The sequence below is a fragment of the Phyllostomus discolor genome, chromosome 3 (genome assembly GCF_004126475.2).
Source record: "Phyllostomus discolor isolate MPI-MPIP mPhyDis1 chromosome 3, mPhyDis1.pri.v3, whole genome shotgun sequence".
Taxonomy (NCBI): Eukaryota; Metazoa; Chordata; class Mammalia; order Chiroptera; family Phyllostomidae; genus Phyllostomus; species Phyllostomus discolor.
The window spans coordinates 188,804,504-188,830,620 of NC_040905.2; the positions used below are offsets into that span (position 1 = coordinate 188,804,504).

The window sequence follows — 26,117 nt, forward strand, 5'->3', positions numbered from 1 at the left end:
GCTGTGGCCTTCTGAATCATCTGAATAGTTTCTGCTGAGGAATGTTCAAGCTTAATCTGCAAAATGTGATGCAGATTCATTGCTGTACTTGCTCAGTCATTTTGAATACAATGGCCACACAGTACACATGCTCACTCAACAGTGTCTACTGCCCCCACTGACTAGTACAATGAGGTTGCCATTGTTTACATATGTGGATTCCAGTCCGCTCTCCTTGGCTGTAAGGTTACACTGAGGTCATACAAACTGTTCTCGTTATATTAACAATGGCTGGCCTTTTTCTGGACAGAACTTGTATACATATATGTACATGTGTATGTACAGTTTTGCTTTTATTTACTTCATTTTCACCTTTCCCTTTTTTAAAAAATGGTAACACAGAGGCACAGAAATATATGGTAATAACTCTTCCTCAATGGAGGAAGCTAGGTGCTATCTTTGTTTTTTCTATAAAGCCCTCACAGATTCTGCTTTTCTCCAAGCATATGTCTCCCAAGGGCTGATGAGGCCAAGAGAGGGACAAAGGGGTTTCCAGCCACAGGGATGGTAGACACAGGAATTCTAGATCAGCCCTGTGCGGGAGACAGACAGCTCCAAATACAGAGCCCCCCACACTCTTGGAATCCCAGTGTTATCTCAGCTCCCAAACATTCAGGTCAGCTGGCTAGATTTCCTCCCATCAGGTCAACTCAGTTGACCAGTCAAGCACAAAAGAAATAGAAACTTCATGCCCTTGACTTTATAAACTAGTGTCTGGCAAGGGTACCCATTAGCCGGGGCAGCTTTGGAGCAACTGTGTCTCATTCTTGTTGGAAGCATATTTATCCAAGTCTCTGCTGCTAAAAAGGAAAGCTGTAAACCAAATGCTTGAAACAGCAGGGGTGGCTGAGTGTCGGTGATGTACACGTGCTGCCAGCAAACCTCAGGCAGACATACACATGGGAGCAGCCAGACAGGATGGGATGGCTACAAATGTGACAGAAGGTCACTCGGGAGGGGAGAGCATGCCAGATCATAGAAAAATATAATCCTTGTAGAGCCAGAAACAAGTTGTGTATGAGGGATAGTGGGAGGAAAGAACGGTTTGTGTCCTACCTGGAGACAAAGAAAGCTGGTGACAAAGGTGGCCAAAAGACCTTCACAGCAGAGTGGCCAGGAGTTGGTACTTGAGACACACTACAACTGGAGATACCCAAACCTTGTGAGCTAGGCAGGAAAGGCAGTGAAACAGGGAAAGCAGATGAATGGGGGAGGATTCTTAATCCAAGTGACCCTTAAAGAAAACGATGCTTTCAGCGATGGTGACAAAGAACTGCAGAGATAATATCAAAAATAGAGGCTGTGCCTGGTTCCAGAGAGTGGGGTGGAGGAGGGCAGAGTTGAAGTCTCTGCTTCAATATTGTGGCTAAATAAGTGAAAAGGAAAATGGATGAAAATGCCAGATAGTTCCTCCCTGCATTAGGATTAACCTGCTTTGCCTCCCTGCAACTCTCTACCCTTTTGAGCAGGGTGCAATTCTCATGCCACAATGTAGGTGCTTTTCCCCTGGGATGAGAAAATGTGTGTTTCTAGTCTGGCTTTAACACTAGCTAGTTATGACCTTGGGTTATTCATTCCAAGGCTAGAATAAGAACTTCTCAAACACCAAAAAGATTATGGTTTTCCCCCTACTGCCCCTTATGTACTTCCAAATACGAGGGAGGACCCTTCAAAAATGGAATTTATTTATAAAAAAATGTGTATTTATCCTTACATGTTTAAACTTTAGTCATCCTCCACTTATCAGGACATTTTTCCACTACTCAAAACAGTTTTTGAACTCGTCGATTTTGATGCCTTTTAGTGCGTCTGCCATTTTTTGTTTCACCCCTTCCACATCAGCAAAACATTTCCCTTTGAGGACTTTTTTCATCCGGGGAAACAGAAAAAATGTCACTCAGGGAAGAGATTGGGTGAATAGGGAAGGTGGGGCAGGGGTCATGCTGGTTTTGGTCAAAAACTGCTGGACACTCAGTGTGGTGTGGGCAGGTGTGCTTGTAAATCACCCCTCATGAAATGGGCAAACACATTGAAAAAGGCTTCAAAAAAAATTCCCTAAACCAAATGTAGCTTCTGACAACAATGCTGGCTGATACGCTGATACAGATGGGTTCCCAGAACACTCACCAAGCAGGGGAAGCCAGTACTCCTGGGGCCCACCCTCCAGAAGATAATTCCTGGTTTTTGGGGTCCCCTCTTGTAAAAACAATTTTAAGCCATAAACGATGTACCAAGACATCTCCCCAAGTTCCGACTTTTTTCCCATAATGATGACATTGAAACTTTAAAGCAATCAACAATTAAACATAGTCTGTCTCCACGTGAGTTTCCCCGCTTCGCTGACGCTCAGCCTGCGCACGCGGGCAGCTCCCGTGCTGATGATGGGTCAGAGGGCAGCTGCCCCGGCTGGGCCTCGGTTTCTCATCTGCGAAACAAGGCTGTTAGACGGGAAGAGCTCCGAGATCTCTTCCAGCCTAGTTTTCTGTAATGTCCTAACCTCACAGACCTTCTCTATCTACCTTTATCACCATGGTCTTATCTTGGCCTTTCAGTTTCTTCCAAAACCAAATGAGAAATATAATGTTGGTGTTTCCATATACCCTCAGCTCCTACCTAGTACAGGCAACATCTAAACCGTGGTGAGTATCCGGGATATTTCTGAGTCCAAACTAAAGAGGAATTGAGTCCCTTTTTATGTCTAACCTTCTAGTAAGGTGTGATCAGCAGCAGAGTCCTTGATTTACTAGTGGAAAGCATTTTAGAATAAAGGCAAAAGCTTTTGGAAAAGAATAAATGGTATAAGTGATGTAGGACACCTGTGTTGTTTTCATCCCTGCCAGTAATTTAGGGTGTGTTCTGAAAATTTCCTTGGACATAAAGCTCAATTCCAGGCTTTAGCTTCCCTTTTCGTTCACTCGTTTATTTACTTGTTCATTCATTCGTGATCTCCCTGCCTCTGATATTTTATACTGATAATAAGGTAAGTCTATCTCTCATAGTTTATGAAATTTCTCATGAACAGCTCTCATGTATATACTTCTTGCCAGTTCTGATGCCACTGATCTTTGACTTTTCACCTCTGGCCTGGATGGAAATACTGCTTTGGTTCCCACGCATCCCCCGAGAGGGTGGCAGCACAGGCTGGGACGCTCTGCAAGCCTTCCTGTGGTGTGCCTCTCAGCGGGGAGCTGTGCACTAGTTGCTGGAAGGGTTAGATAACAGATGTGACAAGGCAGACAAGCGAGCACTCACTCCCCGAGCCCAGAGCATGCTGAGCCAGGCACGCACACACTCGCCAACACCAATACCAGGAGAGCCGCCGCCGCCCGGGGTGATGGAGGGACTGTGCTCTGAGGGGCGAAGCCCTGCTAATGTCTCTGTGTGGCCATGCTGTATTTTCAGCTTGTCATCATGGCTGGGACAGTGCTGCTTGCCTACTACTTCGAATGCACTGACACTTTTCAGGTGCATATCCAAGGATTCTTCTGTCAGGACGGAGACTTAATGAAGCCTTACCCCGGGACAGAGGAAGAAAGCTTCATCACCCCTCTGGTGCTCTATTGTGTGCTGGCTGCCACCCCAACTGCTATTGTAAGTACAGAAATAGATTTCCTTCTTTGTTGTCAGATGCTAAAATAACATTCTGCCTTTGCTCCTCTTGCCCCTCTTTCTGGGCATTCAGCATTGGCCTTATCAGGGGTGTCCTGTTTCAGCCAAAACAGAGTGACTGGAGCTCTGCCTAAAAGCTCATTAAAATAGGTCTTGTCTTTTACAAGTGACTTGCTCTTTGGTATCTGAATGTGTGGTAAAGCATGTGTGAATGCCATAAATCCTGGCTAATGTGTTAAGAAGAGCTACCGTGCTCTGGAAGAATATACAGTGGGTCAGGTGCATGAAGAAGAGGTCTGGAATGTAAATACCGGTGTTGATATAAAGCCTCAGATCCGAGTGGAGTAGACTCCCCCGGGCCTGTATCTCCTGCTGTTTTGATTGCACTTCCAGAGGGGCCAGGGATGAGAGAAATCGCTTGACCTGAAGTTCCCTGTAATTCATTCTTGATGGCTCTGGCTCTGTTCACATGACATCACATTCAATTAAGTTGTAACTTTACCTTCATTTATTTCTTTTTTTTTTTTCTCTCGTGAGGCCACAAAACAAAAAGGCCAGACGATCCTTTAGGGAGACTGTTTCAAAGCATAAATCTCACATATCTGGATTAGCTGGTAAAGTGATTCAACACTTAGACATTTTAATTTTTAAAATGACTTTGTGAGGGCTTTAAAATATACATTTCTGTGTCTAAACATGCTGCAAGGTCAGATTGTCTGGGATGTAATCTCAGTGCTCATTTCCCCTCTTCTTTTCTAATAGCCTCCCCAGCTCTCCCTCCTCCCACCCCCCCCCCACCCTGCCCTCTCCCTCTCCTTCCTTTTTGGGGCAGCAATAAAAATACTTACTGGCATGCTGAGGATTATACTGATTGCTCAGATATTCAGTTTAAGTATTATTCTCTATGCAAATTTTTGGCTTACTTTTAAGATGAGAAATAGAATAGAATTTTGAAAGGTAATGTGGGACCATAATGAATCATAATGCTTTAAGTTCATTTTGATCGTTGCTCCTAGGCTTGACCAGCTCCCCGCTAGATGATAAGCCTGTGCCATGGGGATTAAGGTCGGTGCTGATGAACCGTGCTGTATCAGAGTGGTTCATAACACAGGCTTTACAGCCTGACATACCTAGATTCACGTCCTGGCTGTGCGGCTTTAGGCAAGTTGCTCTGTTGTCATCCCTTCTGCCCCCATAAAAATGGGGATAATGTGACTATTTCATAAAGTTGCTTTGAGCCTTAAATAAAATGATTCACACACGTGACTTAGCCCAGTGTCCAGCATGTACTAAGTGTTTGGAAGTAGGGAAGAAAAGAACCTGGCTAGAAATTATTTTTTGTTCTCTCCAGGGTCCTCTGCCTGAAGAGAATGAGATTTCACTGAGAGCCCTGGCGACACCTGCTCTTCAGAGCGATGGGACGTGTGCCCTCTCCCAGAGGAAGGCTGGCCTCTGTGTCCCTCTTACCTTTGCCTTACTTATCCTTTGTCACCAGCCTGGGAATACGAGAAAACATAAATAACACCCTTCCCTGTATCTCAAAAGGTGACACTCTCCACTCCCCAGAAAAAACCAGAAGGCCACACTGGGCTCTGCAATGGTTTAATGGTGGCTCTACCTGGAGGCACTGGGCCCGGAGTCTGGAATCAGAGCCTGATTCTTCCTGTCTCAGAAGCATATCGCTTCCTTACATATTCAGACGTGAATCTCTGAGTGATCCATTCACCTACTAAAACATTTTCCTCTCTTCTTCCCAAACCAGGAAATAGCATAACTTAGGTTTCCCTATAGTTATTTATTATAATTGTAGAGATTTTTTCTATTAAAAAATGAATGAAAGGAAAGAAATAGATTAATAAAAAGTATGAATAAAAAATAGTGAATCAAAAAAATAACTGAATTGATCAATAAAATCTTTAAAAGTAAAATGCACAGTCCCCTGGCTAGTCTAATATATAAGGAAGGTAAAGTAACAAAAGTTAAGAAAAAAATATGTATAAGCAAAAATACATAGTCCCCTTAAAGTCTACCCTGTATTTTTATTTAAATTGTATATAAAATTCTGTGTCAATAAATGCTTACACCTCAATAAAGTTGATAATATTCTATGAAAAGATAATTTACTAACAATGCCTTAAAAAGATGTAGAAAAGCTGAATAGATAAATAACAATAGAATAATGTTTAAACATTTATTCTAAATGTCTAAAATTTAGAATAAACACGTCTAAAATTTATCTCACAAAATACTACTGGGGACACATAACTATAGTGTGAATTCCTTAAAATTTTCAAGGAATAGACAATGAATAACTATGTAAAATGTTTCAGAGACTAAAAATAGAATACTCTGAAATGCCAAAGGTCAAGTGCTGCTTGGAGGTCTGGGAAATGTTGTCCGTGCTTGAGGGCACCCTCATCTTCCGGCAGAGCACGGGTGGCAGCTGTCTCGGAGCTCCTGTGAGCGGCGGCCACACCTGGCCCCAGCCAGGAGACCAGTGTAATTCCATCATAAAGATGCTGGGGTGGGCTGGGATGGGAGTAAAGACAGAAAACTGCACTTAAAACAATTGAACAACAATTGAACAACAATTAAAACTTTAAAAAAGATGCTGGGAAAACTAAAAAAGAAAAGTATGGATTTCTAACACTTGGAAAGTCTATATGCACACCCACAAAGCACCCTCACTAGTAACAACCTCGCTTAGGATTGTCGATTCAGGCATATAGAAAAGGATGGACAGATTTGTCTACCTAAAAGTGAGTGTTTCTATCCAAAAAAAAAAGTAAATAAAACCTGCAATACAGTTTGCAGCACGTGAGACTCAAATGTAAAAAGCCCTAATACTTAAAAACATGAATTTCCCAATGTAAAAATGGGAAAGGAAAAGAATTGACAATTAGCGAAACAATAAATTGCATGCATATAAACATTTCTAAACTCCTTCATTATCAAAGAACAGGACTTTGAAAAAATGCTGCATTTTTCCCATATGAAACTGACAGATGTTGAAACACAGCCCATGTTGTTGAAAGCGCAGATGCTTTCACGCCGCTCTAGTCAAAGTGTAAACTGGCATCTTCTTCCGGAAGAGCCGCTTCTCCAAGATATAGTAGGAGCTTTTTAAACTTCAGACCCAATCATTAATTCCATTTTCTGAACTTGTGTTAAGGAAATAATCAGAGGTGGGTTTTTTTAATGTTTTACAGTTGTTCTAATTATTTTCCTCTTTGCCTACCCCCCTTCAGCCCAACCCCACTTCTGTAGCCAGTCCCATCCCATTGTCCACATCCGTGCGTCCTGCATATGTGTTCCTTGACTAATCCCTTCACCTTCTTTCCAACAGTCCCCCCTCCCTCTTCCCCTCTTACCGCTGTCAGTCTATTCGTGACTCTATGCTTCTGGTTCTATTTTGTTGATTAGTTAATTTTGTTCACTAGATTCCTCTCATAAGTGAGATCATATGATATTACATAAATACAAAGATTTGTTTATCAGGATTTTCATCTCAGCAATAGTTTAAAAATTTTAAAACTTGGAACTAGCTAAATATACAATATTAGTGGGTTGTATACATACATTATGGGGCCATCATGTTTTTGAAACACCTTTAATAGCAGTGAAATATGCTTGTGATTTATTGTTAAGATTATTAAAAGGCAAAAAAAATTGTATATAGTATTGCAAGGGAAACCTTTTTTCCTTCTACAAGAGAATTCTAACTTCTCTTAATTTTCTGGCTCTGTTTCCCCAGGACAAAAGATGATACGTATCTATATTACTAGACAAAATTAACCCCTGATTGGAGAATTGCATCTGGACTCAGAGAACTGTAGTTACCTAGGGAGGTACCATGCTCTGACTTCCAAGAGTAGTGACCCTGGAAACTTGGCATGTGTGTTCTGGGACCTTTGAAGCTATGCCTATGGAGTTGCATATATTGACTTCTATAGGGCATGAGGCTTTTAACCCAGGCGTCTCCTGCATCCTCTTATATGTCTGTGGTCTCCTTACACCTGGGCTGTAATGCTCTGCTGGACCATGACAAGCACGTGATGCTGCCCTGTTGGCAAGCTATGGTTCCTTCCAAGGGAACCGATGCCAAATGTAGGATGTGGTTGTCTGTGGGTCTAAATACTTGACAGACCCTAAGAAGATACCTTGTGTGTGTTGTCAGTACAACCCCAATATATAATGATATGTAAAAAGACTGGTAAGAAATAAACTAAAATTTATAGTGATTATCTGAATGCTAATAGTACAGTTAATTGTTTTCCTTCTCTTTAATACTTTATGTATTTCTTCCCACTTCTACATGAATGCATATTCTTTTCAAATCAAGATATATTTCTAAAACAAATTGTATACTCCAGTACTTCTGGTGATCCTTGTAAAATGACCAACCTTTAATAAGACTTGAAAATGGCCATTCTATTTGTAAACAGCACTGCTGTGAACATACGGGTGCATAAATTCTTTTAAATTGATGTTTCAGGACTCTGAACCTAATGAACAAAATAACCTAATGAGTAAAATAGAACCAGAGGCATGGGAACAAGGAACAGACTGACAGCAACCAGAGGGGAGGGGAGAATGAAGGTGGAAAGAAGGGGGAGGGACTAGTCAAGGAACATGTATGAATGGCCCATGGACAGAGACAACCGGGTGGGGAATAATTGTGGGAATGGGTGGGTGGGCTGGGTGGAGGAGGGCAAAGGGGGAAAAATTGGGACAACTGTCATAGAATAACAATAAAACATTTTTTAAAAAAAAAGAGAAAATGGCAATTCTAAAAAGCAAAGACACACATGGCCAAAAACAAAAATAGTAAAACAGACCAGTGTGAAAAATTTTCTTTTCTCTCTGGGCAAAATTATATGTCTTTTATACTAAAAGACACTTCTTTTATTTGTAGCCTGCAGAAACTTCTCCAGGCTACAAATTTGCATTATATCTCTTCCATCAGCTCCTTTTGCCAAATGGCACAAATTCGCAAGGAGGCCAAATGCTCCGACGGGAAGCCGAGGTGATATGGTCGATGGACAGTGCGCTGGGTTCTACTCAAGCTCACAAGCATGGAACCCTGATTCAGACTTTCTGTGCCTTTGCTTCTCCTGGAGAAAATGTGACCAAGAACGCTGGCAGTCCCCCAACATGTGTGCTGAGGAATAATCCCTAAATGAGAGTGATAAGAATAATATCTTCTAACTTACCTATATTCTGCAGTCCTGCCTAATTTGCCCTTTCAACATGCCAGTGGAATAGAAAATAGACATCTCAAAGATCATAGAGAAAGTATACGGTCCAATTCCCTTCATTTTTGAGTTGAGAACTTGACACTTAACTAGGTCAAATGATTTGCAAGAGGTCCCTACTAGTTCTATATAGGTCTGGGCAGATATTGGGTCCACTTTAATTTTTCTTCCTGAATGAGGGGCATTAATAGGAACCAGGGCTGGTTATAGCTGATGCATTGATGGCAAAGACCTGTGTAGCCTTTGAATCCTGCGGATGGTGCTTGATCTTCCCCCAAGATCTGAAAATAAATGAGCAACATCAGAACAGAAAAAAACAGTTCTCCCGGTGCTCAGGGACATTGCCTGGCAGCAAGGAGCTGTGTTCATTTCTTCTGTCCCTTCCTGGGGACAGATGGCTCATCCAAAAGCAGCCTTTACTGGGCCTGGGGGACACAAATACCAAGAGTCTAGGCCAGCACAGGCCCTGCTTCTGATTGTGCATCCTTCCTTCTCCTCACCTTGCAGAGTCATCCTACTAAGGTTACTTGGGATTGCTGCCTCACCTGACCTTAGTGAGCATCCCAAGCACGGCTTTGCCTCCAGTAACAGTGTGACTCTAAGTCATGGTCCTTCCACGGGTTCAATTTCTCATCTATAAATAAAAGGAGGGATTGGGATCAATGATCTCCAAGATCTTTCCAGTGCTAATATTTCATGAGAGCTAGAGAAAGAGCATTCTGGTTGGTAGTCTCCAAATGTCAGAGTCCCAATTCCCAGGTCTCGACTTTTTTTCTTGAGTTCAATTTTACACCTCTGTACCTGGTCGAGTGTTTTCATAGGACTGCAGCTCTTTGGTTTCATTCTTTGTTTTTATTTTTTATTCCCCCTTAAACCCATTTCCTTTCCTTCCTGGAGTTGAAAGATGGTAAGACTCCTCTGGGATAACTTGTGTGGCATGAACAAGTTAAAAACTAATTACAGTTTTTAAAAAAGTAGCTCAACCTAGACTAGTCCTTGGTGTTCTTTGCATTCTTGAGCACATCAGCCATACAAAAACCCAGCACCCCACAGTGCTGTGTATCCCTGTGGCTGGGCATCAACAACCCCAATCAAACTGCAGGACGAACACTAAAGGCATGAAGGATGAGATGATGTATGCTTGATATAAAAAAGACTGTGATTTCCTATTTCTCCTTATGCGCTTTGCCATCAGAAAAGATCAGCACCATGTTGAGACAAGGCCACGTGGGGATATACGGCACAGGGTCACTACTGTCCTAGATCTTTAGGAACAATTAGAGCTTGGACACTTATTGCGTCCAAAACCATTTAGCTAAAAGTGTAGATTTCCAAGAAATCTACAGCATGCATGCTGGCCAACTTGGAAACGCTGGCTGACTACTCTCTCAGGCCTCCGGCCTCCTCAATGAACTCAAACTCTCAAAGGCAGAGAACCTGTTTAGATAAGAGGATTTAACTGGGCAGAGAATCTGATTTGCCCGTATTTTATCTCAGCTCCAGCGCCACAGGGCCTGAGAAAATAGCTATTAAACCCTTCCCTTGGCCTCACAACAAACTGACAGTGGAGTATTTAGCATCGAAGCAGCAGAACGTTTGACACCCTGGGCCCAGGAGAACTGGAACAGCTGCCAGTTTGCATGCACGTGTGCACAGTTGCATACACCAGACTCATCTAGAGTTTCCCAGGAAAGGAAGAGACAAACACAATTTGATAGAAAGGCACAATTTGGAGGAAGTTGTGAATTTTTACTTAGGGGATTTCTGGGCGGTAAGCCCTTACACTGAACATAAAAGCCCCGAGCACCTGTGGATCACAGAGTGGGCTCTCAGTAAATGCCAGCCTGTGTGCTGGCTGAGGCGGCCCACAGCTGCTGAAGCAAGGGCACATTGTAGAACCCGGACTGCCTCGTAATCTGCCTCTGCCAGGCTCTGAGCAATGTCGGCTGTTGAAACCCCTTTCAAGACTTTGTCATTCACATCCTTCTTCCTGTGATACATGATCACAGGACTTCTTAGTGCTTTTTGTTTGCTTTTTTTTTTTTTTTACTGTAAGCACATTTTCTTTGTTGCAACGTACAATTTACAATTGTTTTTTTGGGAAAGATTTACATGGACTTTTTAAAAATTTAGAAAACAATCAGTTTTTCTGTTTTTGGTCCATGCTGCACATGAGTGCTCCACATTCCTTTACAGATTGTTCCTCCCCTGATGTCGTTCCATGGGGAGAGTTGCTCCCCACTTTTGAGATGCCCCTTCTAGTGGTTGGTGACTAGGTGGCTGTGTTAATAATCTGTGATAATTCATTTCTTCACGAGATCATTGTTTACTTAACAAGACATGATGACTAATTTCCTTGGTGATTACACTACCTTTCACTTTGTTATTGAGAGCAGTATTTTAGCTAACTCATTTTTTTGAGATCTAACAAAAACTCTAATTTCAGTTAATCCATCAGATATGCTGAGACAATGTTTTCCAGTATTGCAACCTAATGAACCTTTATTTATCAGGTCGTCGTCCACTCCAAGCTGTAGACTGACATTCCTATGCCTTATAATTTTTTTTAAATTTTTATTGTTGACACTATTACAGATGTTCCCAATTTCCCCCTTTGCCCATCTTGACCCAGCCCCCACCCCGCTTCCCTCTGGCCATCACCACCCTGTCGGGTGTGTCCGTGGATCATGCATGTACGTTCTCTGGCTCTTCCCTTCACCTTCTTGCATCTAGTTCCGCCCTCTCCTCCTCCTTCCAACAGTTGTCAGTCTGTTCCGTGTGTCATAACTCATTTTAAATTCCCAATTCTCTTGTATCCACTGTCCAGGAAAGAAAAAGGCATACGAAACCACTATGCTTTGGGAATGTAGTCTATCACCTTGGTGCTGTGTTCTATAGCAAGTGTGAATTTAAGATCCTTCTGAATGCGTAGACGCAGCCCCAGGATTAAGACCAGCAGGAAGGCTGCAATCAACAAAATACTTATTATCCCAGTTGCCAAATGTTTTCAAAATGCCATCCATCCTCCGAATGACCTTGATTCTATTGAAGGCCTTGAGCTTTGAAAGGCATACAACATGCCTAAAGCTAAATTTTTTTATTTACACTTAGGTGCAATAAGCAGCAGTCAAGAGCTCTTGAATCCACCAAAGCTCAGCAAGTGAGAGGACCAACCCTCTCTGCAGACCAGGCTGTTCAATGACACTCATTAGGAAAGGTCACAGCAGAGTGTGAAGACGTTGGCAGGCATGCCTGGCAGCATAGTCTATACATTTAAAATCTCCTACATCATTTTTAAACAAAATCTACAGCAAAACCATGTCTGTCTTCCTTAGAAAAGCTCATGCTTATAGAAGCTCCTCAGGGAGACTATTGGAAGCATCAAAAAATCCCCGGGACTGAAAACTCTGAAGCCACTTAGACCCTAATATTGGGACATGTGCAAAGAACAAACCCTCTCCTCTCCCTCCAAGCAGAACCTAGAGAGGGGGCTGCCAGACCTCTGCTGTCCTTTAGGAACCTGAGTGACAGAGGTATCAGGAGATGTGATAACTCCGGAGTAGGCTGTGTCCACTTGGCTCTAAAGGAAGAGAGGCATTGCAAGAAACCACCGTAGGCCTGGAGAGTTTAACTGATGACACTGAGACGGAAGCCCCATGATGTGATTTCAGTTTCCCCTAATGCACCTCTCTTGTCAGCTCCTATCACAAAAGCAAAGATGTTGGAGCTGAAAAATATCTTAGAGGTCTTCTAGTCCGATACACAAACTGACAGATTAAGCTCTGGCTGGTGTGGCTCAGTGGATTAAGTGCCAGCCTGTGAACCAAAGGGTTGCCGGTTCAATTCCCAGTCTGGGCACGTGCCTGGGTTGCAGGCCAGGTCCCTAGAAGGGGGCTTGCGAGAAGCAATCGTACACTGATGTTTCTCTCCCTCTCTTTCTCCCTCCCTACCCCTCTGCCTAAAAATAAATAAGTAAATAATATCTTAAAAAAAAGAAACGGACAGATTGACAGATGAGAAGAAACTGAGGCCGAGAGGTCAAGCGACTGGTTCAAGACCAAATACCTGGTTGGGGCAGTGCGGAGCTAGAGTCACACATGCACCCTTGCTCCAGGACTAGGGGCAATGCTGTATTTTTAAAACCAATTCCAACAGACATACTTGCCTAGATAGACCAGGAAGAGAAGGCAACAAACACTCTCTGAGCACCTATAGATACTCTGACATACATTTTTTTAGTAATCTCAACAATTTTCTAAAATATTAATAGCTACTACCCTCATGTTCAAAATCAAGAAAAAGGGAAAAATGAGGCTCAAAAAGATTCAATTACTTGGCCAAAGTCACCCATCAAGAAGGAAGAAAGCTGGGATTTCAACTTCACAGCCCACATTCAAGAAACAGCACTGACTTTGATATTGCTGATCACCAGAGCTACAATGAGCATATGTGTGATCGTAGAACAGATATCCCAGGAATTTTAGGGCCTTTTTTAATGACAACTACATACAACATGCAGTGAATCCCCCTTAAAAATGTGAAATTGTAATATATCTTATAGTACCTGTTTTCTTCTGCAGACTGTTGATATTTTGAAGTCTAAAAACGGTTCCCTAGATATTTTGCATTTCTATCACTTATTTATCACTTACCAGATCTCTTATAAAACACCATGAAGAAGTGAAGTGTAAAAGATAGCACACCAAACTAATATATTACATTTCAGGGTCATTTATTTATTTGCCATTTGAGTTTCCATATTTTATTAAGATAGACTGGTTATCCTTATTACTTAAAGTATATTTACTATTATCTAAACGTCTTTTGCCACTTGGGATTGTAGCCAGCATAGCTGAAGGATGAGAAATGCACTAATGGAATTCATTTGCAGTTCCTTCATTGCCAGATCGAGTTTGGCCTTGATGATTTCTGACCCGAGGGTATTCTCATTTGCTGTGAGTGATATGATGTTTGTTAGCGGACGATCAGAAAGGCCATCATAGGTAGGCCAGCCAGGGCCAAACACATGGCAAGTTCCGCATGCCCCAGCTGCTCTCTGAACAGAGTGGTAGATGGAGGCAGAGTGTGTGTGGCAAAGACACAGATGGGGGAACCCAGGCATTGCCAAAACCAGAGTCATAAATGTGACATGATGTGCAAAATGGCATTTAATGTGGACTAGAGACCGAATTTCCCCATCCCCTTATCAAGCAGAAGCCTCTTTCTGCCTTCTTACAAGCAGAATGAGGCCCTATATGAGACTATAGGACCCAGTGGAAGGAGAAATAGCACACTCTGTGTGGTCAGTAAAATGCAGGAAAATGAACATCCATGAAGCCCACTCACTGAGGTCCGAGAGCTAGCCTGTTTCAGCAGCAACCTTTATGTCCATCAGTCTTAACTAAAAACCAGGAATATTTTCCTACAAAGGTATATGTTATAAGATGCCTGCCTCCCTTCCTTCCTTCCTTCCTTCCTTCCTCCTTCCCTCCCTCCCTCCCTCCCTTTTGTAAACATTCGTTATCACTTAATATATTCTACGAATTAACTAGATACATAGATTAGTATATATATATATATCCTTGCCCTGATATTTTGTTATGTTTCATACCTCACTTGTGATTTGAATATTGTTGGCCAATAATAACATTTTTTTGTACTGCTAATCACCTTTGATATTAGAGACCTGGGATGTTTTACTCATGGATTTATTTGCCAAACTTCTATTTGGTCTGCTCTGCCTTGAAGTTATTTTGTTTCCATTTTTTTGTGTGTATGTCTTTTTTGTTTGTTTGGTGGTTTGTTTGTTTAGAGAGAGGGGAAGGGAGGGAGAAAGAGAGGGAAAGAAACATTGATCACTTGTTGCCTCTTGCATGCCCTCAACTGGGGACCTGGCCTGTAACCCAGGCATGTGCAGTGACCGGGAATCAAACTGCTGACCTTTTGGTTCAGAGGCTGACACTCAACGCAATGAGCCACACCAGCCAGGACACATATATTTTTTAATAAGAGTAGGCTGTGTATAGATTTTTCTCACACATCTTCTTCTTGCTTTTTTGCCCTCTTATGTGAGTAGTAGGAAGCTTTCAGCGAATGTAGAACTCCTAGAATTTGCACAGCTCTTTTCTACACAGTAAGAACGTTTTCAGCTTCTGAAACAGCCGCAGCAAGCAATGCTTCTTTCTTTTCTTATTTTTTCTTGTGTGTATCACCCTCCATCCCATTTCCCTGATTTACTTTTTAATCATTTCCTGACATTACATCGGATATTTATTAGTTTGTTTGTGTTGTTCCCCCAACCCCCACAGCTGGAACAATTCCCTCTCCAAAACCAGTGAATGCAAAAGGAGTGTATGAGGGAATTTAATTTAAAGGAGATTGCTTACTTTCTGTCAGTTAGTCCTTGGTTTTTATTTATTCTTAAGTAGTACGTCAATAAATGCATGCCGTCCAGTCTATGTGGGGAATTTCCTTCAGTGTTCATCTTCAGAGAAATTGAGGTCAGAGGCTTCTATCTATAAGTAGATCCTCTAAAGATTCCATCTTTTATTCATTCAACAAATATTGATTGAGACCACTATTTACTAGTGCTATTCTAGGCACCATACTGGGGGAGCAAAAGTCCCTCCCATGAGGATATCATAGTCGGATGAAGAGGGACATGCCAACAGTAATTGTAATTGATTGCACAGATGTCAGGACGGAGATCCGTATGATGTGTTGGGGGAGCAATGGCAAATCAGGCTCCCCCTTTTCCTGAGGGGCCCAGCAAAGGCTTTGGGAAGAATAGTGACATTTTCAGTGAGTCTGGAAGGCTAAATAATAAAAATCATTTTTCTTTTTTTATAACCCACCTAATTAAACCTATATTTCAAAAGACCTTCATTAATTTGACATGCTTTATTCATTCGACATTGATTAACTACTATGTACTTTCCACTGGGTTAGGCCCCTGGGTTACAACAGAGAATAAGAGAGGCATGACATCCCATAACAAAGAATAACAATAATAGGTAATTATTTGCGATAAGAACTAGAAAGGAGAAACACAAGGTAAGAGATTCATGTACAACAAGATTACCTAAGCTAGCCTGTGGAATAAGAGAAGGTTCCCTCAAGGAAATACTGTTTTATGTGTCCAAGCGTGCATGAATTTATTTCCGTCTGTTCACTAAGATAAAGAAGAGGAACGCAGTTCCATCACAAACAGTGGGGACAGACAAAGCCCCTTGGCACCTTATTTTGGCAGAGATAGGTCTTGCAAGCAAAGAGGGAGGGCTAAGTTCTTGAAGCCATTTAAATATTTTCGCATGGCAGAGCTCATTAACTCATTGTCAATTCCAAGGCGTGTTAGGCACAAAATATTTCAGCCCCTTCCCAGGTGATCCATGCTGGCCCATTATTTGCCTGTCGGACACTGAATTCTGCCTGTCCCTCCCCACTTCCCACCTCATTCTGACTTGCCTATAATCTATTTCTGTCTGCTACACTGTTCTTTCTTGTACTCAGGAATCATAGGAGTTTTTCAGTGTTTAAAACATATTGCATTTAATGTGTCTTGTTTCCTATGTTCTCATTTATTAGACACAAATTCAATGGATATTTTTGCTAAGTCAGTAGAAGTATAGTGATTAAGAGGAGGAATTCCAGAGCCAGGCTCTCCTGGGTTCAGAGCTGGGGCTTGTGACTTACTAGCTCTGATGACCTTGGACAAATTATTCAACCCCCCATAGCTCAGGTGTCTCATCTGTAGAGTCAGAATGACAGGGTCAGTTTAGAGGCCACATCTGAGAGCCGCTTCAGACACAGTCTGGCTGCGTGTGGCCAAGTCCCTGAGACCTTCGATTTCCTCACTTAGGGAAGGAAAGGAAAGACATCTATAAATGATTCCAGTTTTAAAAGTCCGTAGTTTAATTTCCATCACCTGCATGCCATTCATGATATTGCCATCTTTATTCATCTAAACAGATAGTCCATACGGGAGGAATGTAAGGCATGGGAAGTCTTAACATTGAATGATTGAGTTTATCTGAAACCATAGGGTATGCATAGCAAAAAACAACATGTATAACCTCATATTCTTCTGGGGAAATGTCGAAGGATTAGACAAATAAAACTGGCATAGAATGTGGTGGGAAGTGTGCACTTTGACACCCAGATGTCCTGGGTACCCATCCCAGTGCCACATGGGCCAGCTGTGTGCTTTGTGGGGTCAGTTACTTTACCTTGCTGACCTTTCCTTCTTCACTAGTGAAGCAAAAGCAATAGCACCTATACTGGGGGTCTCATGAACAGGAAAAATGCTCTGATAAAGTGTCTGACACCCAGTTTTCAATAGATGATGATCACCATTAAGTTTTTATTCTTTGTTGATGGTTCTCAATCTTCAGTTGTGGCAGTAGCAGAGCTGGTGACAATTGGCCTCATGCTAGTTCCTTATTTTAAATGGGAATGCACCGTGCCGTGTGCTGTAAGCATAATGAAGAAATATAAGATGTAGTCTCTGTCATCTGGGAGCTTTCAACCTGCACGAAGGCATGATGATTTAAATGGTAATTACACATGCATTAGTTCAAGATAACGAGAGAGAGGTGCCAATCATAAAGAAGGGACAGCCAACCAGTTCAGAGGAGGAGAAAGGTAGCACAGGCAAACATGTTGAAATAAGGATTTACTATGTAAATAAAGGTAGCATTGCCATATAGTGAAGTAATGACATTGTGTGATGTGTGCGTGTCACACCTTGTCGGGCACAGCTTTCTCAGTCATTTCTCAGCACTGCAACTCCCATATCGAGTTAAAAAAAAATTCACTCCCAGGCTGAGTAAACCTTATCATGAATTCTATTACAATTTTTTATTTTAAGCGGTGTTTTTATGTGACCTTAGCGTTTAATATGATAGCCTGAAATCTATCTGAAATTGTTAACCATTGCTTTCTCTAATTCTTTTGACAAGCTCCATGCAAACTACTCTTTAATGTGTCATCTCTCCCACATGGTATCTTTTAAAAGGATCGTGGAGCCTCAGAAGTTTTTTGCGTTTTTGTTTTTGAAGCTACTGGTCTTTTTTATCAGACAGCTCTCCAATTTGACCTTTCTCAAACGTTTCTTCTGCAGATTTTTATTGGTGAGGTATCCATGTATTTCATAAAGTCAACTAGAGAATCCCTGATTGCCCAGGAGAAAACGATTCTAACCGGAGAGTGCTGTTACCTGAACCCCTTGCTCCGGAGGATCGTACGATTCATAGGTGAGTACAGGAGCATGCCAAACTGAGCCCCCGCGTCTGGGTAAACCCTGCTGAACTTATAAAAGATGAACCCACTTGAACAAGGGTGCTTGGAGGATTTTTCCAAGTGCAGACACTGAGCCTGATCATAATGCCAAGTCCAGTGTTTGATCCTTGAAGCAGTGCTTATCAAATTGTCTTATGAATGATTTCAACTTTTTTGTTTCATACACAATATTTATCTGAGATTCCCTCTGGACATAGAATTCAATATTGACTGGAGATTGCCATATACTGTTTTGGTGAATCAGGCAAGGGTAGGGGGCAAAAGGGGACATCCATAAAATGAATTTAGAAATAATCATAGTTCCTGACAAAGCTTTTCCAACAAGTAATTTTGTTATGCAGAGAACCTAATGAAGTATGGGAAATCTAATCCTTCAGGTTCTTGAAAATAACCTGTTTTCCAACCAAAGTTGGAAAACAAATAGTTTAATTATGGTTCATGACAAGGAAAAATTAAGGCATGTTCTACATCCTTCCTTCTAGAACTCCTATAGAAACTCCTGGGGTGATGTGAGTGATGATTACAGTGTGGGAATGAATGTGTGCCTGGATATAGGTAGAATGTAGATCTTGCAGAGTTCTTTCTTCTCTCTCTCTCCCTTTTTTTAAAATTGTTGTTCAAGTACAGTTGTCTCCATTCCCCCCCTCACCACTCTCCCCCCACAGCCATCCCCACCTCCCACCCTTGATCCTGTCCTCCTTTGGCTTTGTCCATGTGTCCTTTATACATGTTCCATGACATCCCTTCCTCCATTTCCCCCTGTTATCCCCTCCCACCTCCCCTCTGGTTACTATCAGTTTGTTCTTTATTTCAATGTCTTTGGTCGTATTTTGCTTGCTTGTTTGTTTTGTTGATTAGGTTCCACTTATAGGCAAGATCATATGGTATTTGTCTTTCACCACCTGGCTTATTTCACTTAGCATGATGCTCTCTAAGATCTTGCAGAGTTCTTACATGGTAGATACTCAATAAATAATCATTACAGGTTCTAATGACATCTTAATGGAAGTCAGGATAAAACTCCCCAAAATGTTAACATGGCTGGTAGGAGAACCAGCCATGGTACCATGTAGGACATATAGAACTGACAACCGAGAAAGCGAAGGCCAAAATACAGCATGCTCTTAACTCTATTGTTTATCCTTAATCTTTCTTTTTCCTACTGTAAAGAAGGATTGGATTTCTTTAAGTCATGAGCAAATGGTCACATCAAAATCAAGTATGCAATAACTACTGTGATTAGAGTGGAGATGAGGGAGATAGTAGAGTAGGAAGCTTAAGAAAATCTAATTTGAAAGCAGCAACCCTTCACATTAACGTAGCCTTCAGCGTTTACAGGTGTGATTTGCACAATGACCTGTGGCAGCTGGTAGTCAGCTCATCTGGGCGCACCCTGATCAGAATGATGTCACTGCTGTCTGATTTACTCACCCAAACAATGGTGGTACCTTTCAAAGATTTTCAGAGTCTGGTCACTTCCCAGGACAGTGGCTAAATAACAAATCATCCGGAGAAAAGAGGAAAGAATATTTATTATACAGGACAATAGACTAGACACTTTACATATACTGTATTATTTATTCCACCTACTACCCTATATAGTAGGTTACAGTCCTAACTGTACAGATACAGAGTCTGATACAAAATAAGACACAGTAGCTTTTCCCAAGAAGAGATAGAGAGACTATGCATCCACACGTATTTAATTTGTTTTAGGGGGGAAGATTTTGTGCCTACTGTCTGATCGGCTTTCTGCACATGTAATTAAAGCAAGCTATTTAAAGCAGAGGTTTATTGGGTCACAATTAAATGCAAGTATCTTTTAAAGTCACAGTTACTTTTCCTTAGTGAAGATAAGTCATACCTATTTGTGACCCACCTCAGCTGGGGCATAGTCCAAAAAATGGAAATTAATTGGCATCTGTCATATATATGAGGCCTGCCTCTCTGCATTGGCAAGGCGAGTCTTTGTTCACTAAGGGACGTCAGTAGGCCCCCACCATCCAGTAGTGAGTCCTGCAGATTGCCTGTGGTGGTACCTGAAATTCCCACCTGAGTCACCGCATTGGGCTGAGGCCTGGTTTAAGGAAGACCACTATTAAAGTAGAAATTTCTTCACCATGGAGGAGAATCAAATTGTCACTTTAATAATCAATGACACATTGATCCATTTTGGTCTGTCATAAACTAACAGATACCTGGATCCTGGGAGCATAAGCCAGGGACATGCAAACAAAACCACTTTGAGTTCAGCAGCCTGAGATGCTGGTAATAGGGAAGGGATGCCAGAGGAGGGAGACAGCCAGTGGGAACAGGTAAACCTTGGAGAATTAAGGGAAACAGCATTGAAAGGGGAATGGGGGTGTGGGGAGGTTGCTGGATAAAGAAGCACTTGCTTCGTACTTTCCTTCTTTTGTTTTATGACACCTAGGATCTGCCCAGTTGCTAAAACAAAAAACCTGGAAGTCACCCTAAACCATCTGGGAACCTGTTTGAAGTGTAAATCCTTAAGCTTCATGCCATAACTACTGAATCAGAGAAACTGGGGATGGGCCTAATAGTCTGTTTTATGACAAGTCATCCAGGTGATCCTCACGCATGCTAAAATTTAACAGCCATAGGTTTAGGCTGTTAAAATTTCTTGCCCCTTTAAGTGATCCCTTCACATCTTGTTTTGTAACTTGGCTGCATTTACCCCAGCCCTGCAAAAATGCTATTCATTGATCGTTTTGCAGATTTTTCTGGAGAAAAAATATGACCAAGTCATCTCCCTGCTTAAAACCTTTCAATGCATTCCTAGTGTTTGTAACAGTTGATGCCTTGCCTGGGTTACTGTTTATGTGCTGCTCCTTCTGCCCAGAATAAGCCATTGCCACCCTCTCACTATCAAAACTGACAAGTTCTATTCATCCTTCAGAATGCAGAGTATACATTACCTCTTCGGTAGTCCAGAAAGCTAGCTTCCTTGTCTTCCAGGCCCCTGCTGAACCTTATACCTACATCTTTTATAGGCACTTAAGTCCTATAAGTGATGTATTGCTATAAATCCATTATATGTAAGTTCATTACTCCTATTAATTTGTGATCCCTTGGAAAGCAAGGACTGTGGGCCCCCACTATCCCATTTCTCAACAGCATATTGCAAAATGCCTGGCATTTAGTAGGTTTTTAATAGGTTTCTCCTTTTTGGGGGGAAGGCAAAAATATACTCTGTTCAATCATAGATTTTCCTCAGATTGCTTCCAGAAATGCCCAGCCTACACCCTGTTCCCACAGTCAGTTCCCACACCATTGCCCATGTCTATGGGTCATTCATACATGTTCTTTGACTAGTCCCTTCCCCTTCTTTCCACCACTCCCCCTCCTCACCCCTCCCCTCTGGCAGCTGTCAGTCTGTTCCATGTTTCCATATCTCTGGTTCTATTTTGCTTGTTAGCTTATTTTGTTCATTAGACTCCTCTTGTACGTAAGATCACATGCTATTTGTCTTTCACTGACTGGCTTATTTCATTTAGCATAATAGTCTCCAGTTCCACCCATGCTCTCAAAAAAGGTAGAAATTCCTTCTTTCTTTCTGCTACATAGTATTCCATTGTGTAAATGTAATCTTTAATGTACAAAGCAGAGCTGAAAGTGGCACCTTAGCCCCTTAATCCCCTGTCTTCTCTAGTCTGTGTGGCATAGACTTCAACAGAGAGCCCCGCGCTCCATTCCACAGATCCAGATTAAATTTTAAATGAGAAAATGGCAAGAATATCAAAGCCAAGGGGAATATATTCACATTAAACCATCTCCTCCTGTAGATGAATGCCATTGTGTTGACCTTGACAGGGAGGATTGAATTCCTCTGATTCACACATCCAACAATATTCCCTCCCCGCCCCCCAGGTTATCATAAGAAGGATGTCCTACCTCCCAGGCTTTAGGTGTAAACTCTCATAGCTCAACTCCTCTACCCAGTTCTAAACTATTGTATAATTTCTTAACTTTTTATATACACGATGTGGGAAGGGAGGAAAGGAGTTGGCTGAACTAACAAATTTGACATTTTATAAAAAACAAATGTAATCAAATTAGCAACTTGTATTTGGATTTCTCCCTTTCCTCATTTCTTCCCTCTCCTGTCTTCCCTTCTTATACCATTTCCTTTGGCACTGCATGGAAATGAACGACAATACAGAGATGGAAGTTCTCAGGAGAGATAAATACCTGTATTCCTTTTTCAGCAGCAAAGCAAAATAAGGAAGTCACATTTTCCCAAAACTTCATGAAGATAAGCTCACTGAAATTCTTTTGATTCACAAATAAACTTGAGTAAACATATTCTTGTAAATGTCAATTACTAAATAGTAACTTTTAAAATTTAATATTGAAAAGTAATAAAAAATTAGAATTCAGTGAGGGTTTTTGGTTTCTTTGCCATATAGAAGGCAAAGTAAATTAACTGTCTCTTCCAGAATAACTACATTTTTTGAGTTAAAGAAAAAAATGGATCCAAATATGCCAAGACTAGACTGTCAGCACCTAAAATAGCCTGTCATCCAAAAGCTATTTATTATGGGCTTTTCATTTGGAATCACATAGTTGCTCCATTGTTACTTCTAATAAAAATTTAATTAAATTCCAAGCAAGTCTTATGCCATTTAAGTCAGGTCTAAGGAGTCTATAGCAATGGACCAAATACAATGTGCCATGGTAAACAGTTAATTCATGTAACACTAATTAATTGCCATAAATTAAGTGTGACCTAAATGAAGCGTGAATATTTTAAATGCCGTTTCAAAGGTCACCATGTTCTATGGTTGTAAGAATTGATACTCTGAGACAAGCCTAATGTTAGCCTTTTCAAGAGCTGGAAAACCCTTCTCAATTTTGAAAGTCATTTAAATGTGCTTTATGTAACTACTTTACTTGATTCAATCAGTCCATTTCTACTTCCATTTACTTTTTATGCTTAAATTATAAACAGGGGGAATGATCATAGTCATTCAACCTGCCACGAAAAATTTGTCAGGCATGTGCTATACACTAGGCAGTGATTAAGGCATTAAGAACATATTAGTGAACCAAATAGAGATTTGCCCTCATGGAGTTTATATTCTCGTGGGAGGAACCAGACTTTAAATAAGTAAATTATAGTGTTTGTTGGACAAGTGCTATGGGGCAATATAATAATGTAGAAAAGGGGTCTGTGGAGGCAGACGTGCAATTTTAAATGGAAAAGGAGAACCTGTTCTACAACAAGAATTGTCTAAGGTTAGCAGTGACTTCCCAGCAGGAGAGGGACCATCCAGCCAACCAGGTGCCCGGTGAACTAGGTCAGCTGCAAGCGCTGACTGAGGAAGTTGAGCCTGGTGGGTAGTCTCAAAATAACTTGAAGTGTGCATGCACCCAACTTCAGTTTTGAGAAAAGAGGCTAGACCTTGAAAGAAAAATATCAAGAGCAAGGCAGAGCATGGGCCTATAAACAAGTGGAGATAGTTCTAGAACTCAGCAACAGGAACCAGAGTTGATGCTCAGGTATAAATCAGGAGGAGAACCCAAGATGGATCTGAAGGGGGAAAAACGGAGCCAAGCCACGGCTGGATTCAAATGGAGCCAAGTCAGGGCTGGCCCTTTGGGTGGAGATCAAGGACGCAGGGAGAGGAGGGGTGCTGAAGCTGGAAGCCTTGGTTGACCTAAAAGGCATAGCCAGGGATCCGCCTCTGGCTCAGGGCTTAGGAAGTTGTGATGAGGCTGCTTTTTATTGCTCTGCTCAGTGCAGAGAGCAGATCTCCCCTTTGAATGTCATCCTTGGTGAACCAGAACGTTACAAACCCAAACAAGACCCTGGCCCAGAACTCCATAGGTTATTCTAGTTATCAAGAGGAAAGTTACTTAGTTTTAGGAGACTCCAGTGATCCTTTTCCAAGGGCCCTCCCAAACACCAGTGTTTAGAGGCTGGACTTAAAAGACCTGAGCAGATTGCTGCTTTCTCTAGCACTTTGCAGATTAGCCAATGCAAATTCATGGCACTTCAGTGAACTTATTTACTATCAAGCCGAGTGTCTCAACATCAGCGCTATGGACATTTTGGCCCAGGCAATTCTTTTCTGCATAGGGGTGGGGGACTGTCCTGTGTTTTGTAGGATTTTTAGTAGCACCCTTGGCCTCTGCATGCCAGATGCCACTAGCACTCTCCTTCCCCACTAATGACACTGAAAAGTGTCCCCAAACATTGCACAGTGTCCCCTGGGGGCAGGATTACCCTCAATTGAGATCTGAGCTTTCAAGGTTTAAGAAAACATGTATATTTTAAAGACTTTTTTAAAAAATGAATGTTTTTTTGCAAGCTACTACACACGCAACAAAATTAGGCACAGCAAGGTGCAAAAATGCTATCTGAACATTGGAAAAGGACTGCCAACAATGGATAAAGGGTCATTTCAAAGTTTTCTGTAATTAAAAAAAAGTAGTGTGTGTTTCAGAAACCATTTAAAGTATTACATTAGAACATGCTAAAGTGAGCAGAAGTGAGTGCATCAAGCAGAAGGCAAACAGCACCAGGCCAGTATCTGTTAGTCACCAACAGGGCTGGCAGTTGCTCATCAGGGTTTGATGCTGGTGTGGTGGTGAAGACAGAGTGGATTCAGATCACCAGCTTTAGCAACTTGTTTATACTCTTTATAAACAAGAACCCAAAGGGGCAAGTTATTGCCCTTGAGGACTGTTATTTGGAAGCCCTTCAAGCTTTGACATGCCTTTTTTTTAGATTCCTTGATAGGTAAGGAATCTCCCCATTTAGTTTGTAGCTAGGGTATACTTCCTAGACATGTCTGCAGCCACATCTTCCATGCATTTTATTGTAAAATTATTAGTGTTTCTGGTAAAGTTTTAGGGTTTTTTTTTTCTTCTCTATCCATCAGCACTTAGACCCACACTGCCTAGAGCAGTGACTTTCAAACATTTTCATCTCATGGCACACGTAAACTGATTAATAAAATTCGGCACCACACCAAAAATATATATCTTTTGTGATCTGACAAAATAGGTATAATTTTGATTCATTCACACCAGACAGCTATTGTTGTGTTGGCTGTTGCCATTTTTTTATTTGACCATCTAAGGGAAAGGAGGTCAGTGCCCCTGACTAAATAGTCAGTTATTGTATGTCTTAAAATATTCTGCAGCACACTGGTTGAAAACTGCAGGCCTAGAGGAAACAAGAAGCAGATATTCAAAGGCTGGCAGGTGTGAGAACGGAGTCGGACATTCGAGAGATGAAGGTTGCCGTCCTTCAAAGTGAGAAGGGAGGAAGCACAGCTGCTGAGATGAAACCATGTTATCAGGAAATCATGTGATGTTATGCGTGGAGAAAGTAGAAGTATATTTTACATTTCAATTGTAAATACATTAGGGGGTTTGGTGGATTATCCACCATTTTTATTAAGTAGTTATCCTTCATCTTTACCTACTCTGATGAGTAGTTATGACAAATACAGGGTTAAAAAAAAACACACACACACACCAGCTCCTCCTATTCTAAAAGGTGCTTTAAACGTTGAATATGTTCCTGGCTGGCGTAGCTCAGTGGATTGAGCGCGGGCTGGGAACTAAAGTGTTCCAGGTTCGATTCCCAGCCAGGGTACGTTCCTGGGTTGCAGGCCATAACCCCCAGCAACCGCACATTGATGTTTCTCTCTCTCTCTCGCTCTCCCTTCCCTCTCTAAAAATAAATAAATAAAAATAAAATAAAATAAAAAAGAAAGGTTAAATCAGTTAAAAAAAAAGAACCCCCCAAAAAAGTTGAATATGTTGTTTGAAGTTGTTAGAATTACAGGATTCTTGTGTCTTCCACTGTTTCAAAGCTAATTTTATAATTAACTTATTTAAAATACTGAGGATATCTATTCCCTTCAGTTATAAAAGTAATAACTA

General features: G+C 41.5%; 1 protein-coding gene across 2 annotated transcripts in view; it reads left to right on the forward strand.

Annotated features, from left to right (window-relative positions):
- PLPPR1 (phospholipid phosphatase related 1) overlaps positions 1-26,117 on the forward strand; it is a 235,927-nt gene that overhangs the window by 189,516 nt on the left and 20,294 nt on the right. For both annotated transcript variants that reach the window (XM_036021978.1, XM_028526465.2), the window contains exons 3-4: positions 3,442-3,630; positions 18,022-18,154. In XM_036021978.1, coding sequence (XP_035877871.1) covers positions 3,442-3,630; positions 18,022-18,154 — 322 coding nt within the window. The remainder of the gene's footprint in view (positions 1-3,441; positions 3,631-18,021; positions 18,155-26,117) is intronic.